The sequence below is a fragment of the Ochotona princeps genome, chromosome 9 (genome assembly GCF_030435755.1).
Source record: "Ochotona princeps isolate mOchPri1 chromosome 9, mOchPri1.hap1, whole genome shotgun sequence".
NCBI lineage: Eukaryota > Metazoa > Chordata > Mammalia > Lagomorpha > Ochotonidae > Ochotona > Ochotona princeps.
Window position 1 is genome coordinate 41,968,744 of NC_080840.1, and position 20,435 is coordinate 41,989,178.

Below are 20,435 nucleotides of genomic sequence, written 5' to 3' on the forward strand. Positions count from 1 at the left end.
CACAGTGAATGACACTATAATACAATGGGGCATTTCATGATTTAAGACAATATCACAGATCATTAAGCTCCTAGAATAGGTAAGAAATTTATGGAAAGAGGTCAAGGGTAAAATGGAGATAGGTTTTTATCTGTACACATTTTCATGGTTTTTTTTTTTATTAGCACCTTTTTATTTCTTCAATTCAATACAGTCTTAAAGAGCACAGCATGAGTGTAACCAAATACTAATGGAGGTTGTATGTGCCAGGCACTATGTTTTAAATAAGTCATTTTACCTAACACACGAACTGGGCTATTTACACGATATAGGTTAGTCAACCTGGTGCTTTCCTCCCTGCAAATGCTGTAAAGACAAAGGACACTGAGCCCACATCCTGTCATGTAAGGGCCTGTGTCTGCTGCCACGACGGTGATGCTGGGAATACAAGGGCTTATCCTATTTAATCCACTCTCTTCACTGTAGTCAAAAAGGGCTTTTGCAAAACTCTCTATTATTTTCCCTGCTGCAGACAATTCCACAATTCCCACTGCTTTGATACATAAATATTATACAAATATGTATAAATATTATATATAACACAAATATATATATTTGAAAGGCAGAGTTGAGACAGAGAGAGAGAGAGAGACCCACTAGTGGTTTAACAAAAAGACCAAAAATCCTTAAAATGGTCAGCAAGGCCCTTCACCAGCTGCTCTGGATTTCCTGCCAAGCTCCAGAGAGCTATGTTCGTTCTCTGGCTTGCTCTGCACATCAGGCTAGCGGAGCAACAGCACCATAACTTCACATGAAGCATGCTGTTCTGACACACACATTTTCTCCTCAGGTGCATATGTCACAGTCTCCTGGACTTAGGAATATTTATGTTATTTTTGAGAGCCATTTTAAGCAGCAAAATCAGCAAAGCAAGCACAGAAGTTCAAAAGATATGGCAGTAAGTAGATCTAGAAAAGGACAAATGTTTATAATACAGAACAAACGCATCAACCTGTCCTACTTGAGCTTGGAATATGCCCATGGGATCTCAAATTTTCCACCACTATGACACTGAAGGTTGCACTGTTTCTGTGCTCACTAAACTTACAACCTCTAGAAGGTATTCTATTATGTGGATGCAAATACCTGCTTTCATGTAAAAGAAATGAAAATGGAAACATAAATATTTTATCAATGTGTGTGGAATCATAACATACTGTGCTATTACATTATGATCTAAACAACCATAAGGAGAATACTAAACAATAGAATTCCCATTAGCATATTTCCTAGAAATTTGCCCAATTTTTAAACTGTAGTAATAAGGGAAAAGACTAAGAATATATGAAAATAGGGCCCGGCGGCGTAGCCTCGCGGCTAAAGTCCTCGCCTTGAAAGCCCCGGGATCCCATATGGGCGCCGGTTCTAATCCCGGCAGCTCCACTTCCCATCCAGCTCCCTGCTTGTGGCCTGGGAAAGCAGTCGAGGACGGCCCAATGCATTGGGACCCTGCACCCGTGTGGGAGACCCGGAAGAGGTTCCAGGTTTCCCGGCATCGGATCGGTACAGCACTGGCCATTGCGGCTCACTTGGAGAGTGAATCATCGGACGGAAGATCTTCCTCTCTGTCTCTCCTCCTCTGTGTATACCTGACTTTGTAATAAAAATAAATAAATCTTTAAAAAAAAAGAATATATGAAAATAGTTCTGTGCTTTTTAGGATATTTAAAGTTTACTCTAAAATTTCTGTTTTTATCAGCTGGAGAATTGCTTCAATGTTCTCACCAGTGTAGAAATTGTTCATCATGCATAATGTATCTAGTCTTTAAAGGTTAATACACTATCAACTCCAGTTGCTTTGAAATATATAGTTAGCAAGCATCTGGTATTATGATATAGCATCTTAAGCCACTATCTGCAATACGAGCGCCAATTTGTGATCTATGTATTCTGCTTTCAGTATAGTTCCTTGCTAATGCATCTGCAAAAGCAGAAGATGGCCCAAGTTGGGCTCCTGCACCCATGTGGGAGACCCAGAAGGAGCTCCTGGCACCTAATTCCCACCTGGCCCCAGCCTTGGCAATGGGGGCCATTTGGAGAGCAAACCAGCAGATGGAGGATCTTTCCAAGTCACTTTCTCTCTTTCACTCTGCCTTTCAAATAACTATATAAATCTTTAAAAATCTTAAAGAAAAGAAAAAAGGAAATACGTTTAGCAAGGATATTTTTTATAGTAGCTAATAAATAAGTTCTAAATTAAATCATCAATTAGTATCTTTTTATAATCTACCACCTGGAAGATTCTTTTCTCACCTTTTATTTGTCCTTTATATAGAACATATTTATATGTGTGGAACATATCTATAGTATGATACAGAACATATTTATGATATAAAAGCACCTGGTTCTTGTGTCTGGACTAAGAAGATGAGAAACTTCTTTTTATTTCACAGCAATGAGTTCCAGTGGGGCAAGACCACCCCATCTCTGTCAGACTGCCAGACTCAAGGTAGAGAGCAGTACATGAAGTTTGAAAGTGAACGCGTAAAAAATAAGCATAATGATATAATTGTTTAAAAAAAGTTCCTAGTTGGAAATACTATGAAAAGATAATGTGGGGCTTGGCACAGTAGCATAATGGCTAAAGACCTCGCCTTGAATACACCGGGATCCCATATGGGCACCGGTTCTAATCCCGGGAGCCCTGCTTCCAACCCAGGTCTCTGCCTGTGGCCTGGGAAAGCAGTCAAGGATGGCCCAAGCCTTGGGACCCTGCACCCACGTGGGAGACATGAAAGATTCTTCTGGCTCCTGGCTGCGGACTGGCTCAACTCCAGTCATTGCAGCCACTTGGGGAGTGAATCAGTGGACAAAAGATCTTCCTCTCTGTCTCTTCCTCCTCTCTGTATGTCTGAGCTTCCAACAAAAATAAATAAAATCTTACACAAAAAAAGATAGTATAAAACTTGCTTCTTGGGCCCGTGGCGTGGCATGGCCTGGCAACTAAAGTCCTCGTCTTGAATGCCCCGGGATCCCATATGGGCGCCGGTTCTAATCCCGGCAGCTCCACTTCCCATCCAGCTCCCTGCTTGTGGCCTGGGAAAGCGGTCGAGGACGGCCCGATGCATTCGGACCCTGCATCCGCGTGGGAGACCCGGAAGAAGTTCCTGGCTCCTAGCTTTGGGTCGGCGCACCCCGGCCATTGCGGCTCACTTGGGGAGTGAATCATCGGACGGAAGATCTTCCTCTCTGTCTCTCCTCGTCTCTGTATATCTGACTTTGTAATAAACTGAATAAATCTTTAAAAAAAAAAAAGTTTTGAAAAATGTCAAAAAAAAAAACCACTTTTCTACTGAGTTCTAAAAAGTAAGCATATTTGTTTTGAAAATTACGTAATATAAAAATAGTGAAGCATTTAACACTATGCCCAGCATATATACAAAAATGCCAGTATCAGCATTATATCTATATTTCTAAGTGGTGTTTGATCTGTTTCTTAACGGTTTTATTTTTTTAAATTTTATTTTTGTTTCAAAGGCAGAAAGAGAGACAGACTTCTAACAATTGGTTGGTTCACTTCCCAAGTGCCTGCAGCAATCTGAGTTTCAGTAGGCCAACGTCACATTAGGAACTCAATTCAGGTCTCTGACATAGGTGGCAGAGACACAACTACCTAAGCCAATGCCTCAAGCCTCCCAAGTGTATACTAGGAGGGAGCTGGGGAACAGGGCTAGCACTTGAAACCAAGCACTCCAATATGGTGTCCTAAACACTATACTAATATCTGCCCAAAATTAGTTGCATTTTTAAAAATCCATGCAGAATGTATTTCTAAAATTATGGAAGCAATATCACATAAACAAAAAGTAGCAGGGAAATGGTTATAAATGTTCTTGAAGAAAAACAAATACATAAATGCATGAAGAAAATAGATTGTCATAATTTTCTATCTCAGGATTTGTGACATTAATAGTTTCATTGCTTTTTTGAATTTTTCAAATTTCCTATAAGGAGAAACAACTACTCATCATAACTATGAATTTATTTTAAAAATTAGGCTTGGTGGATATAAAGTCTCTTCTGCTATCAAACAATTCAATATTTTCTGAATACGCTAATACAGATTTGTATAAAGGAAAGAGAAATACAAATGTGATATCAAAGTCTGTATTTGCAAACAGGCATGAGTTCCTTGACAGCATTCAGGCCCCACTGCCTAGCCCCAGTCTGCTGCTGTGTTTGTCATTATTGTATCAAGACAAGAGGCAGGTAAAACAAGTCTGTCTTAAAGCGCAGCAGCATTGATGTGACAAAAGCAAAGGCTATGCTTATCTTTTTGCCCTTTGAAGAGGTATTTGAGGTCTTCGATTGGTTTACTACAGCCTGTGCATGATTAATGGAAGATGTCATCTCTAGTCTAATGGTAATGTGTTCACTTCACACTCAGACTAGGCAGTTTCACAAAATGAACAAGGGTTATTTATCAACACTAAGGGTTTTGGAAATAACAAAATTTAATCTTCCCTTCTTAAAGAGCACTCTACTTGGAACTTGTTTCTTTCCAATTTTACTCATGGTTATTGATTTAAAAAAAAAAAAAAAGAAACTTGTCTATTTCAGAGTCCAACTACTTCTCAAGCTAAGAAGGACCATATGGAGAGACATAGCCATTGGCATGGACCAGAAATTTTCTAGCCTGTCATATGGATCCTTTAGATGATAGAGGGAGAGATTTCTGAACCCAGAGACAAGCAAGGTCTATGCCTCTAATCAGCAGTAAATAATTATAAACCATGTGGGAAATCTGCATCCTTCACCAACTTTTAAGATTAAGGATTGAAAATCTCTTGAGTGGGGAATGGAATGGGATAGGTAGGTAATTAGTTTAGGGTCACCAGTTGGAAGATACACCTTCCACACCCTACATAATCCCATCCACCTAACTGTCAAGAAAATCCCTTCCCCAGAATGTGCTTCCTCTCACCTGGGACCTGGGGGATGGCATCGTGAAACCATTTCCACTTCTAGGCTCATAGAAAACCTACCAATGGGGAGGGGTGCTCTGCCTCTTCCCACAGATGCAGGATGGAAGGTTTCTACCATCTATAGAATAGTGCATCACACCAGAACATGCTGGAAAAAACAGGTCAGTCAAATCAGTTCTTCTGTAGATTCAGAACCCATATGACCAGTCTGGATCAAAAATCAGCCCAGCATTCTGCAGTGGCTCAGCTCTGCAAGACCTGTACTGGCTCCCTGCTAATGGCCTGGAAAAAAACAGAAGTTGGACCAAGTATCTGGGCCCCTGCCATGTTGCAAAAATGAATGAAGCTCCTGACTCCTGATTTCAGCCTGGCCCATTCCTGCATTTCAGCCATCTGTGGAGTGAACCAGTGGATGTAAGGTCTCTCTCTCTCTCTCTCTCTCTCTCTCTTTCAAAAACAAATATATATTTTTTAAAATTAAACTTAAAAAGAAATTTTCAAAAGCCTTACTTGATCACTTCTTGGCCTTTTGGCTAAGATCAAGTATAAAAGCCTTACTTGAAGGCTGAATAGTAATCAAAATCAGGGTACTGATTAAAGTTTCCCAGTAAGGGCGCTGTTCTGGCCAGGACGAGACCTTGAAGTTTACTCTGCCTGCACCCATTTACCAGAATGCTATTGCTTCTCAAGTCTGCTCTCACTGCTTCTCTTCTTCACTCATTTCTACTGGAAGGCTGGGAAAACTACATTAGATTTGCTGAGCTCAGGCCATGACAGAAAGAGAGCTGTATTGGCAGCTGTATAACCCAATGAGACCCCATGGTGTCAAAACACAGGTTCAAGGAGAATAGGAGAAGACTTGTATCCTAACCCTGGAGACTCCTGGTACCTCACCAAGGACTATCAGTATGGGCACCAAGGACTATAACCCAACCGCCAAGGAGATCACAGGGAATTGGAGTGCTCTCATAGGCCAAGAACTCTCAGGTCAACCATTCCCTATCAGATCTCCCACATGAGATGAAAGAAACCCAGATCCTTCCTCACAGGATCTAACGTCATCAGAACAATAGCCAGGAGCCTTGAGCAGTCCTCAGAAACTGAAGAACAGTAAACTTCCGTTGGTACTCAGGAAAGGAGCTTTCTCTGGTCCTTATCCAACTTTGGCTCTCCATCCTCTCTTGCAATGACCATTAGGGTTGCTTCAGAGCCCCCAAAATTAGATCAGATAGACAAACAGATAGCAATAAGGAAAGCCTAGAACAGACAGGAAAAAGTCAGCTTGTCACTCCTCATTAAGGTATTGAAGATTTCTCTGCACACCCCTCCTAAAACTAAAATTGAGATGTCAAGAAAGTAGTTACAGGATGTGGTTAAGAACTTGCATTCTCTAACATATTGGTCACTCAATACCATGTTAATTAACTTCATGTTGTTGTTAATTTCCATGTTTCTTCCTGTTGCTTAAGTTGTGTAGTAGCATCTTACTGGAGGGGATGATATTTTGCCAGCTCTACTTTCAGACAAGGATGGTCTCCCAATGAAACTGTTGAATTTATCTGGACAGTAAGATGCTGGACTCTCCGTATGGTCCACACCCGCAATGAAGAAATCATGACTGGTTACGAACTAACTGTACTACTGTAACAAAATGGAGGAATTCAATATGGGGGGAAGGTTTGGGGAGGGGGCTCGGGAATCCCAGAGCCTATGAAATGGTCATAAAATGAAGTAATAATAATAAAAGAAAAACACATAGGTTCAGCAGCTGGAACAATATTCACTACACCAGACCTGTGGTAATTACTGAGATATGCAGAGCAGGGTGCATTCCTTCCAGAGAACCACTGGGGACTGGTCATCAAAGAGTAGGACATGTGTCTGGAGCCTCAGGCACTGTGTGCTTGCTGAAGAAAAAGTAATGAGGGATTTGTTTACATTCACATAGAAAACTCAATTATGAATTTATTCATCTCTTGGAATCATGCTACCATCTCAAGGCTATAAATGCTTTATAAGAACTCAGTTAGCCAACATAATTGATAGGATAAATGTGTTTACGGTTTATTTCTATGCTATTTATGAACAATTACTAAATTTGCAGCTTGAGGGCAATTAACTGTGGTATTAATTTCTTTCCACATGAATTTACAAAAATATTAATTGATCAGATGTATTTCTTTGAACTAAGAAAGCAGGAATGAAAATAAAGACACACAACCTAGTGGTTAAGACACCAGCTAAGCAGTTCCAAACTGTATCCAAACCCAACTCCAGAGCATGGCACACAGTGGAGATGGCTCAAATAACTGAGCTCCTTACACCATGAAGGAGCCCTGGACTAGGGCCCAGATTCTGGATTCAGCCCAACCATGGCCCAGCTGGAGTGGTCATTTGGGAAATAAACCAGCAGATGGGAGATTTGTCTTCCTATCTGCTTCTCTCTCAAATAAATGAATTAAAAGTACAGAAATATTAAAACAAGAATGAACAGAACTTCAAGCTATCAAATGTAAATCTGCAGGCTGAGTCAAATCTGAGAGATTAAGGAAAACAATGGATAGGAATATAATATGTGGTATCTGAGGCACAGAGTATTTAAGATGACATGCCGAAGGTCACAATGTTACTAAGTGGCAGAGCTGGGATTTGAACACAGGAAGCTAGTGTAATCACACCACTGTGTGATGCTATACTGGTCCTGGTGGTAACAACTAGTTATCAGCACATATACTGTGCCTACATGAAGATGACATAATTTGTACTGGGAGCAGTTAGTTCAACTCCAGTGCTGACAGAAACAAATTACTCACAGCAGTTACTGCTATGTAGATACAGAGATTATGCCACCAACTGAAGTGGAAGTCCACAATGTGCCTACTAACCTGAAGTGTTGAAATAGAGCAGAAACATATCAAAATAGAAGTACTGAATGCTACTGGAGAAAAGGCATAGAGAATACAACACTCTTCCTTTTCAATCAAATGTGTGTCATGGTCTTGAATAGGAGCCCAAAATTAAAGTTCAATGACAGAATGCATTATTATCATGTAACAGCAGGGTCATTGATGGCTCTGTCAGCATGTGATGCATGAGACAGCTTCTTGATTACAAGGTTTAGAAAGATTAGTTGCATTGATTTAAAGGATGAAGTGGCATCATGACGATCATAAATTAAACCTATCACGTTACACATGTCAGTCTCCAATTCGACTGACTTGTGAAAATGAGCATATTGTGGAGAGTTTTCATTTTTGAAGTCTGAAGATTCTTTCATTTGTAAGGAAAATAATCAATGAGGGCTCTAGTGGAAAATAGTATCCAAAAGCCAAAACCAAATACAAAGAAATGCTTTCGTACTACTAGTTACAACCAAAGAACAACCTCGAACTCCTTCTGATGATACCTCACAACACGTAACAGCCCTGTGTTCTCGATCTTACTCAGAATGGTCTAGTCAACAAAGGTCTGATGGAGTGCTGAAGAAAACACTATTGAGAGGTCTCCTAGGTCCACACAGGACCTCAGCATTCCAAACCTTCTGGCAGAGACTCAAACTCCTGCAGCTATTCTTGCTGAGAGCAGTTACTGACATTGTCTCACCAAGCAGCAAGAAAGCAAAAAAATGAACCAACCAACTCAATAAATAAATACCAAAAAATAATACCAAAATAAAGCAACAAAAGAACCCAAGGGTAGATCTCAATTCAAGAATGTCTGTTTCAGATCCTTTTTTTCAAATAATCACAAATAGTTCCTATAACTGTCATGAGAGTTATAACTAATTTGAACCATAATTTAGTTAAACAATTAAAATTTAGTTAATTAATCTTTTCCAACAATTTCAAATTGTTGATCTGTAAATCCACAGAAGACCCATTTATTAAGTTTGGCCAAAGAAAACAAAAACAAAACAACAAAAACTTGTAACTCAGAGAGAAAACAACAGCTCTGTTCAACAAGATTTAAGGACAGTCTTCAAACTGCTACACAATTAGAAATGAAGGAGCAAGACATTACACAGGAAAGTTACCTAAGACAAGTGGTGAGGGTCGCCAAGGTTAAGATGAATATACCTGTCTACAACGGAAATACACGGTGGAGTAGCACAGCCAGAGGTTCAGGCCAAAATAAGTAAGATAGACTATTATATGGAAGGGTACTGAGGACTAACTGCCACAGATGTTGCAAGCAGTCTAGAAAAAGTAAAGGTTGGAATGAGAGGTAATCCTGTGTAGGGGGAAATAGTAAAGGAGAGGGAAGAAAGGCGATGGTACAAAGGCAGTCAGGTTCTTGTCAGGCAGAGCAGGTATATGGTGAGGATCCAAAAGAACTGTGTGAAACACCAGCTGGTACGAAACGTCAACTGTGAGTCAGTACCAAGAGGTTAAGTTCTTCAATAAGCTTTTTACTTTCAGGATTTTGGAACTTTGTGCTATTTTATCTGTGAGGAAATCTCAAAACATGCACAGAAAATGGAATAAATATAAAGCACAGAAACCTTGTTTCTCATAATTTCTGCCAACATCAAGACACTTTTTAAAGCTATGATGCCAGCTATTTAGTCCAATCCTAAGACACTAAGGATTCTGGGACTTTCACAATGCCATTGCTGTCCTTTTTACATTATTAACTACAATGCTCTTTCAAGATACTTTAAAATACAAGCGAGAAGGAACCAAATCAGAAAAACAATGTGGATGCTTTCTGGTTTCTCATCAAAACTCCCGTAAAATTGCCTCTGTTGAGGGGAATGAGCAGGAACTGCGACAGAGAGGTAGTTTTCCGGGTTATTTCTCTGCTAATACAAAACTCCTTTACAGTAAGCAGATGCCATTTTTCTTCCGCCTTCCATAAAGTCAACAAGCAAAACATGCCTCAGGAATCTCTTGTGATAATCACTGTTCTTGAGCAAAATGTTTTAGCTTTGACTAGACCCCTTTTACCTCTTGGTAGCCCTTGTTTTGTGCCTGCCTGCGGGTTCACACCGGAAAAGTCATGTTTCCTCTTCTGTTTTCATCTTTTTGTTTCTCTTTATTTGAGAGGCAGAGGGACAGACAGACAACTCTCATCTGCAAGTTTGTTCCCCAAATGCCTACAATGATTGATGGAAGGCCAAGGCCAGGCCAGTAACCAGGAATTCTATCTAAGTCGCCCAGGTGGGTGGCAGGAACCCAGCTAGTTGAGCCCTCACTGCTTCCTGCTGGAAGCCTCATTGCACCTTAGCACCAACCTGCAATTAGGAGCCAGAGGGGGGAACTCAGGCACATCCACACAGAATGTGGGTAACTTAATCACTAGGGCAAACCACTAATCAACACTTTTTTAAAATTTATTTTTATTTGAAAGGCAGAATTATAGAGAGGATCTTCCATTTGCAGGTTCCCTAGAGCTGAATTGGGCGCCATTTCGTTTAAGGAGGCAAGGGCTATGGGGCAGGACTGCACATGCATTGAGCTGGGAGTGAACTCATTCCTGGCTCAGCAAACTGCAACACCGTGGCATCCTACAGGTTCCACCAAAGACAGGTCCAGGTATCTCTCAGACCTGATGGCCAGCAGATCAAGAACTCTAGCTGTGGCACATTAGGTGCCATTTTGTACAGTGTGGCAAAGAATGTAAGACTACAGGGACAAAAGGGAGCTGTGCATAGGCTGAGTTTCACAAGAACTCACTGAGCTCAGTGCATTGCACTGGTCCCATAGGAAAATAATTCTATCTATGGCATCCTACGGGTCAAAATAGGTCCGTGTGGCCTTCAGACCTAACGTCCAACAGGTTTAGACAAGATCAGCACCAACAACAAACTAACTATATAGGACACCTTGGTGTCTCTTTAATCCTGGGACCTATTCCAACCAGAAGTGGGAGAAAGGTTGCAGAGACAACGGTGCAACCTCAGCACGGTATCACAGGAGGTGGAGAGTGGTGAGCCAGGAGTTGGGGCTACAGAGTTCCTTGTGGAAATCTAACATAAGAACCCAGACCTGGAACTCACTGGAGGGAGTGGCACAACTGATTGCAAACAAAGAGCCATGTACCAAATGCAATAAGAAACCTGCCCAAAGGAGAAGAATCTGATAACGAGAAATACAATGACCAAGAGCAACAGAGACAGAGGCACAATGAATATTATTGAGGACTCCCCTGCAAAGGAGCAAAACCCTTTGCCAATCTCAGAGTTCACTGAAGAAGACATCCAGACAAAGGAGAATACAGAATTCAAAACTCTTGTTATAAAACTTTTGAACAACAAGAAGCACATACAGCAGACATTCAAGGAATTCAAGGAATATGTCACACTGGAAATTAATCAAATGAAAACTGATATCAAAAATCAAGAATACAGTGGAGCAAATCAAAAGTACAGAGAAGAGTCCAAAATAGAATAAAGGAGGCAGAAGAATCTCAAAATTAGAAGGTATTTCCTGTCACCAGGGGGAAACAAACAAAAAGCTTGAAGCAGAGCAGGATCAGGCTAAAAAAAGTATTCAAGAATTGAAAGACACTATTAAAAGGCCACATATAAGAGTTATAGGAGTCCCAGGAGGTACGGAAAGAGAAGCTGGGTTTACAAATGTATTTGATGAAATAATAAGGGAAAATTTCCCTAATCTAGACAAACAATTGGGAAACAAAATGCAGGAGGGCCACAGAATTCCCACCAGGGTTGACCAAAAGCAGTCTTCACCACAACACATCATAATTAAGCTCTCTTCAATCGAACATAATAAAAAGATCCTTAAATGTACACATGAAAAAAAAATCAACTGACATTTAAAGGAATGCTAATTAAACTCACAGGAGACCTCTCACAGGAAACTCTACAGTCAAGAGAATGCAGGGACATATTCCAGATCCTAAAAAAAAAAATCTGTTGGCCCAGGATAAAGAACCCAGCAAAACTTTCCTTTGTCTTTGAAAATCAAATAAAATTCTTCCACAGTAAAGAAAAGTTAAAAGAATTTGCCTCTTCCAAACCTGCCCTACAAATGATACTTCAAGATGTTCACTTGACAGAGAAGAAAAGTGCCCACCAAAACCAAAGGCCATTTGTTGTGTTGAAGTATAATTTTGCTGATCTTGGTAGATTTTAGGATAATCTAGACTGGCTTGTAACTCTAACAAGACATTTGTCGACAATTAAGGTGCAGAACATTTTTTGGGGGGCGGGGGGGAGTGCAGGAAAATCCTCAACACCATGGTGAGGAGTGACTAATCTTTGTATCCCACCCAGCGAGGCATGAGCCAATCCATGCCAGCTCTTTCCTGTCAGATTCCAAGCTCTACTTTTTGTTATTTGTCTATTTATTTTAGGTTTTTTTAGTTTGTATGATTGTTTGTTTGCTATGAGGGGTTTTCGGAGTGATCCCGATGGTCATTGCAACGGAGGGTGGGGGTCCAGAGGTGGAGCCAGGCTCAGACCAGAGAAAGCTCTCCTCCCTGGTCCCGAAGGACGTTTATTGTTCTTCTGTTTCTGTGGACCGCTCAGGGCTTCTGGTTGTCTTTCCGATGACGTTGGTTTCTGCACGGTAGTGTTTGGACTTCTTTCATCCCCTGTGGAAGCTCCGGTTGGGGGTGGGTGACCTCAGAGTACTCGGCCTCCGAGGGCATCCAATTCCCTGTGGCCTCCTTGGCAGTTGGGATATAGTCCTTGTTGCTCGTATTCATAGTTTGTGGTGAATGTCTGGGAGTCTTCATGGTTGCGATCCAAGCTACCTCCTAACCACCTGCTCCACTCTGGAGTGCCCCCCTGCTCCACGCACATGACATAGACACGAGACAGCTGAATGGTACCTTATAGCCATTTTAAGGTATATAGCAGCCGGTCCTGTATATAAACTAAAATTGAAATGTCAATGAGCTAATCATAGGTTGTGGTTAAGAACTTGCTTTTTTTTTTTTTTTTAACATACTGGTTACTCAAAACCATGTCAATTCCATAATGTTGCAAATTGCTGTTGATGTTATATTGGGACTCTTAATTGACTGGGATGATATTCTACCAGCTCTAACTTTGGACCAGAAATGGTCTCCCCAAGAAACTGTTCAACCCATCTGGACAATAAGTAGCTGGACTCTATGCTTGGTATACGTTTGCAAGGAAAGAATCTTGATTGAATTTGAACTGTAATACTACATCAAGGTGGAGGAATCCACCAGGGGGGAGGGGCGTGGGGAGGGGTGGGGGGATTCCCAGAGCCTATGAAACTGTCACATAATGCAAAATAATTAATTAAAAAAAATACATGGAAAATACCAATATAGAGGAAACCGCTAAACACACATTTATTTGAATACATATAATGCTCCTGCCAACTAAGTATAAAGTATTCCAAAGTAAAAAAAAAAAAAAAAAAACCAAAGGCAAATGGGAAGAACAGCCCAGTAAAATGACAACAGAAGACTAAATCAATGAACAACCCATTCCTAAAATGACAGGGCCAAATTAACACCCAAACATATTAACCCTGAAAGTAAAAGGCTTAAACTCATCAATCAAACGTCATAGATTAGTAGACCGGATTAAAAAACAAAATCCATCTATTTGTTGCCTACAGGAGACACATTTCACCAACAAAGATCAGCCAAAACTATATCGCACGGATTTTGGTGCTTTGTTTTTGTTGTTGTTAGTTGCACCTCTTCAAAACACTTTCTTCTCATTAAATTCTTCACTGACTCATAAATCATACAGTAGCATCATTTTCTTCAAGAAGACTCTTTTCTTTTTCATTTCTTCAGCAACACATCAGTCATCCAGTAGCATATTATTCAACCTCGTGGTGTTGTTGATTTCTTTTTTTTTTCTGTTGTTGATTTTGTATTGTGGGTTTTCACTTAAGGGGATGTATAGTAACAGTGTAATGGAGACTGTCATATCCAGATGTGAGGATACAATGCAGTATGCATCTCTACCTCTAGATGGACTCCCAAAGATGGACTTCTGTTTACTATAACTTGACAATAGGATGCTGAACTCTCTACCATTGTCCATGCCCGCAATGATGGAAATATGACTGTGTATGAAGAACTATACTATAGTAATAATATAGGGGAACTCATTGATTGGGGAGAGATTTAGGGAGGGGATAAAGGAAATCCCAGGGACTATGGAACTATGTCATAAAATGATAATTAAAAACAGAAGTACTATTTATAAAAAAAAAAAAGATAAGCCTGTTTTGGGGCTAGCACCATGGCTAACAGGCAAATCCTCCACAGGTGGTGCCAGTATCCCACATTGGTGCCAGTTTGTGTTCTAGCTGCTCCACTTCTGACTCTGTTTCTAGCCTGGTAAAGCAGCTGAGTATGACCCTAGTCCTTGGGACCCTGTAACTACATGGAAGATCCAAAAGAGGTTTCCTGGTTCCCAGCTTCAGAGCAGTTCAAGTCTGGCCAATTTGGCCATTCAGAGAGTGAACCAGTGAATGGAAGACCTTCTCTCTCTACCTCTCCTCTCTGTAAATCTGCCTTTCAAATAAAAAAAAATACAATCTCAAAAAAAAGATAAGCCTGTTTTGATGCAAAAAAAGTCACTGAAATATATACATGCAAGTTGTCTTCCAAAAGTTCATGGAATATATATTATTTTTTAAAATGCAAGAACTTCAATTTTTTTTTGTACCAAGATAAATTTACTCTTCAACTCTAACTTCCATGAACTTTTTGGAGTATCTTCGTATAACTGCATGAAAATACACAATTACCATCAGTAATCATAAAATCAGCTAATACTTATTTACTGTGTACATATCAACACCATTCTAAGCACCGTGTTTGAACTCATTAAATCCTTACATCAACATCGTACAAAAGAAATATTATCATTAATCCAATTTGATGCTTATGGAACCAACTAGCAAAGTTAAGTAGTGGCAATGCAAAACACTATCTGTATTTTTGCAGTAGAATAAAAAGGGCTTTTACCCAACTTAATATTTTCACTCTTATAATATTGGCCCTTTGATTTCTTGGTTTTCCAAAACAAATCTGTCCATTTTTTAGTAATATATGAGTATTTAAGAAAATCTAAATTATGCAGCCAACCAATATCCCCTCCTCCGTGAAATCTTGCCTATATCCTCCCATGTTTCAATATTTGGAAATATAATTCCCTTTTTATGCATCTTCTGTAACTTTACAGAAATTTCCTTTTATACTTTGAACCTACTAAAGTCAAGAACAACGTCTAGTTCAGCTCTGTGGGTACCAAGAAGAGTAAAATAAACAAATACACAAACAACTGCTCACAAAAAAAAATAGCTACTCATTTAATGATACAAATCAAATAAAATAACTAATATAAAATTTTTCATAAGACCTCTACAATTACTATAGGATGCTTTTATGTAAGTGTAGTCATGTTTTTATACTGTTTTTAAGTGGGTGTATCATAATTCCTATTATTATGGCAATTTTTATTTCATTTACTCTCATTCCTCTGCTAAATTACTGTATTTTAGATAAGCTTTTAATTTAGGAATTTTAGGGGGGAGATTCCAACATGGCCAAATGAGGACAATAGCAGTCTCTTACCGTTTTCCCCTTGGATAATGTCGCACATATTCTCCAACATCATGAGCAGCCACAGCTAAGACCTGGGGATCATCTGATACCTCGAGAAGTTTGGTCAAGATTCTGAAACAAACATAATCCAAGGAAAAATCAAATTCTAATTTATCTATGGAACACAACATAGATATAACAGGTATATCCCTGAAAACTGACATCTGTATTTTTCCATAAATTTCACTATTCCATATAAATCAGCATTTTTCAGACCTTTCATACATATATAGCAGGTTATTACTTTGAGAATCATAATGCATATGAGAAACATTCACAAAATATCAGGGACTGCCATTCTCACTCCCTCAAGACAAACATCCAGAATGTCAGTTGAAGCTATTTCGGTAAAGCTACAAGTGGATCTTTGCTAATTACATATTCATGATGAATCACTTGTAAACCTCAGGCCCCACTGTTAACAGTCAAGCAAACCTTTTCAGAAGCCTATGATCAAGCGAGCAGGTTGAGTTCTGGGCACACATATCACCCTCTTCACCTCAAACCTAACTAAAGCCTGGAACACATATTTCACAAATAGAATTCAAGTCCCAATAGCAAGCAACTGTCTTTGTTGATAGGATCCCAGAAGCACTCTCCTGATTCCCATGCCCTCCTCACACACTCTCCAGCAACTGTGCAGAGTAAAATTTCCACTGGAACTTGATAGGCACTTCCAAGAACAGGAATCTGGCACCAACATCAGAGAAAGCTTCTTCTGCAATAGTTCTGGCCTCCCACCTCAGGGACCCCTTGTACCCAATGGATGCACAGATCCTAGCAAGTGAACTGGAGAGGGGATTGATGCTGCTTAGGACCCAAGACGCTGGAAAAGGACGGCTCTATCATGCATGCTAGTGGCTGATAATTCTCATGTTCCGAATTTATTCTACAAGCACAGCATAAATGCAATAACAAATTGCTAGGGGATAAAATCCCCTTAAACTCAAAATTGTATGTTCAATTTTTCTCTGAGTTTGTACTCACAGGAATTCTTTCTACCTTGTGATCTTAAAGCATTCTGAGAACAGGGGTTCATACCCCTAACCAACACACTTCCTGTCTGGTTAGTACAATACGGCAGCATAATCTGATGCCAGGTTCCAACCTATTGCTAGCTCCAACTTCTACAAGAATAAGGCCCAAGATTTCAAAGTATTTTCCAAACTCTGCTCTTGAAAACACAGCCCTTGCTCTGCGAAGCAAAACTTTGTCTTCAATGTTCTCTTCTCCCCTGCCTCTCCCAGCTGCTTTTTTTTTTTTTCCTTTTCTATTCTTTCTTGGCCTTGTGGCTGTTGCTCTTTTTTTTTTTTTTTTTTTTTTTAAGATTTTGTTTTTATTTGAAAGGTGGACTCATACATAAGGAGAAACAGAGAGAGAGAGAGAGAGAGAGAGAGAGAGAGAGATCCTCCATCTTTATCCAGGAGCCAGGAGTTTCCTTCAGGGTTCTTACATGCACACAGGGGCCCAAGGACTTGAAACATTATCTGCTGCCTTCCATGCCACAAGCAGAGAACTGGACCAGAAGTGCAGCCTGGACTCAAACCAGCTGCCCAGACAGGATGCTCGTGTAGTAGGCAGATGTTTAGTCTACCACTAATCTACCATGTCACAGTGCCAGCCCCTGCAGCTGTTGCTTCCTAAAGATACAGCACTTTCTTCACAAATTGAAACTTTGTCAATAAGTCACTGCTAAGCCAGTCTTGGTTGTCATGTGTACCTTTGCCTGCTTAACACCTTTCACCAATCAGACTGAATTTTGCAAATGGCGAGGTAGAAGACCAAGATGTAAAATAAAATCACTTCCTACTATGCCAGGAAATAACTACTCATTTAGAATTCAATAAATTAAAAACTATTAACAAATTAGCTAGTGTGAACCCAGCAGTTTGTCAGGAGAATATGAGTTACTCAGTTCTGCACCCCAATGTTCCCTCTTGCCTAAGAGACCCTGCCCATGCTAAGACTGGACCTCACTCCTGACACCTTCTTCCCACATTCACTTTTCCTCTCAGCACTAAGAATCACCTGCCATTATTTTCCACATTCACTTAATTACTTGTTCAATTTTGCTGTTCCACATAACACTGTGAACTTAGTAAAGATTAAGGAAGCACTGATATAGGAGGCAATTAAGAAATCATGTCACTATGAAGAAATTATACACATTCTGTTCTGTGAATTAACTAGGAAATCTGGATTTCAAAGTAACAGGAAAAATGTGACCAATTATTACATACATGCATATTTTAAGCTCCATATTCTTTAACATACATATATAACTCATAAACAAATAAGTCTCAGATAAGTTTGGCAATGTGTCTCAGGATACAAATGGTGAAACTGAATTACCTGCTGGTTCTCTAGCCTGCACAAAGCACAACCACATACTAATTGGTATTTTTTTCTACTCATGCACTTGAAAACCTATAAGATGAATCAAAGCACAATTTTCCATTTTATTTTTGAGATTTATCTACTTTTTTTTTCATTTATCTACAGACAGGAGGAGAGACAGAGAGAAAGATCTTCCACCCGCTGATTCACTCCCCAAGTGGTCACAATGGCTGAGCTGATCTGAAGCCAGGAGTCAGGAGCTTCTTCCGCGTCTCCCATGTGCATGCAGGGTCCCAAGGCTTTGAGTCATCCTCAACTGTTTTCCACAAGCAAATAGCTGGATGGAAAGTGGGGTCTCTGGGATGCAAACCGGTGCCCATACGGGATCCCAGTATGTGCAAGGCTAGGACTTTAGCTTCTAGGTTACTGCACCAGGCCTTCATTTATCCACTTTTATTTAAAATGCAAAGGAGGCAGGTTCCATGCCACAGTAGGCTAAGCTTCCATCTGCAGCACTGACACCTATATGGATGCGGTTTTTGGCCCAGCTGTTCCTCTTCCAATACAGCTCCCAGCCTATGGCCTGGGAAGGCAGTGGAGGATGGCTCCTTGGGCCCCTGCATCCAGAAGGGAAAGCTGGAAGAAGCTCCTGGCTCCCACATTTGCCAGCCCAGCTCTGGCCATTATGGCCATTTGGGGAGCAAATTCACAGACAAACGATTTCTCTTTCTGTGTCCTTCCTTCTCTCTATAACTCTACCTTCCAAATAAAAATAAAATTTTTTTGAAATGAGAAAGGCAGAGATGGACAGCTTCCATCTGCTAGTTCACACCCCAACTGTCTGCAATGATCAAAGCCATGGGCTCAGACCCAAACCCGGATACCTCACGTGGGTGGCAAGTATCCAAATATTTGGACCCTCACCTGCTACCTCCCAAGGAGTACATGAGCAGGAAGCTGGAAATGGAAGTAGAGAGGGGACTCGAACTCAGATTCTGAGATTTGGGCATCTCAACTGGCACCTTAGCAGCTGCACCAAAGGCCTACCTCCCCCACACATTTGTAATTTTAACATTTCAAACTATCCAAAGGCCAGCTTGGAAAGTATTTTAGAATTAAATTTAATTCTAATGAAACATTTTAATAATTTCAAAGATGTAAATGTATTTCATTTTTTAATTTGACATTTTAACAATAAGAAAATATTTCACGAAGCCACAAGTAAACTAAAATAAAATTTCTAAAATGAATAACGTAACATCTGTTCTGAATACCTCAACCCATGGGTCAGAAAAACACAGCTCTAATAAAAACCTGGCTGCCTTCTCTCCTTGTAAATAAGCATGTAGGGGGCTCGGCGGCGTGGCCCAGCGGCTAAAGTCCTCGCCTTAAACGCGCCGGGATCCCATATGGGCACTGGTTCTAATCCCGGCAGCTCCACTTCCCATCCAGGGAGCTGGGAAAGCAGTCGAGGCCTGGGAAAGCAGTCGAGGACAGCCCAATGCATTGGGACCCTGCACCCGCGTGGGAGACCCGGAAGAGGTTCCAGGTTCTTGGCTTCGGATCGGCGCGCACTGGCCCATTGCGGCTCACTTGGGGAGTGAATCATCGGACAGAAGATCTTCCTCTCTAAAAAATAAGCATGTAGGAACATAGCTCTACTCATAGTTTATGTCCTGTTCCCAGCTGCTTTTGCAGGACAATAGCAGAGATGAGTGTCTGTCACAGAGAAGAAATGGTTCACAAAGCCTAAAATATTTTCTCAGGGCATTAACTGAAAACATCTGCCAATCCATGCCTTAAAGCGGGGACTTAAGCTTCTCCACATAGCTGACACCCTTGCTATCCAAAACATGGCATGTACGTTGAACTTGACCGGACAATAAGATGCTGGACTCTATGTTTGGTATATGCTTGCAATGGGGGAATCTCAACTGAACTTGAACTGTGGTTATGCAACAAGGTGGAGGAATCCACCATGGTGGGAGGGTTTGGGGAGGGGTGGGGAGAATCCCAGTAACTATGAAACTGTGTCACATAATACAATGTAATTAATGAATTTAAAATAAAATTAAAAAAAAAAAAACAGAAAACAAAACATGGCATGTAAATCAGAAATATTCACTCACAGGCCCTACCCTCGACCTACTAATGAATCTATTTTTGCAGGATCCATGAACACTGGTGCACTGTCTTATTCAAGCAATGTTAGAAGAGGATGTGATCAGACATCTCTCCAAATGTATGAAACACAGATGTGATTTTTATAGTTATCCTGCACAGCCACTTGGGCCACTGAGTATTTTCAGCAATAATGAAAGTATTACAGTCTACAAATCTGCTGAGCAGGGTGTTAGTATTTACATCATCCATGAAATGAACACGGAAAAGAATTTTGTGATAAGAAAGAGTTCCCTCCAACTTGTCTCACTACTGTTGTTAAGTCAATAATATATTCATCAATCAAAATCTAAATTCTTGTTACCACATCAACCACACGCCATCATTTTGTCACATACTACCATGGGGTCCGGACAGCAACATACTGCAGCTTTGTAGTTCAAT

The 20,435-nt window shown here is 40.4% G+C and overlaps 1 protein-coding gene across 2 annotated transcripts in view; it reads right to left on the minus strand.

Annotated features, from left to right (window-relative positions):
- Positions 1-20,435, minus strand: part of ATP6V1H (ATPase H+ transporting V1 subunit H) — a 100,956-nt gene that overhangs the window by 19,588 nt on the left and 60,933 nt on the right. For both annotated transcript variants that reach the window (XM_058668629.1, XM_058668628.1), the window contains one exon: positions 15,504-15,605. In XM_058668629.1, coding sequence (XP_058524612.1) covers positions 15,504-15,605 — 102 coding nt within the window. The remainder of the gene's footprint in view (positions 1-15,503; positions 15,606-20,435) is intronic.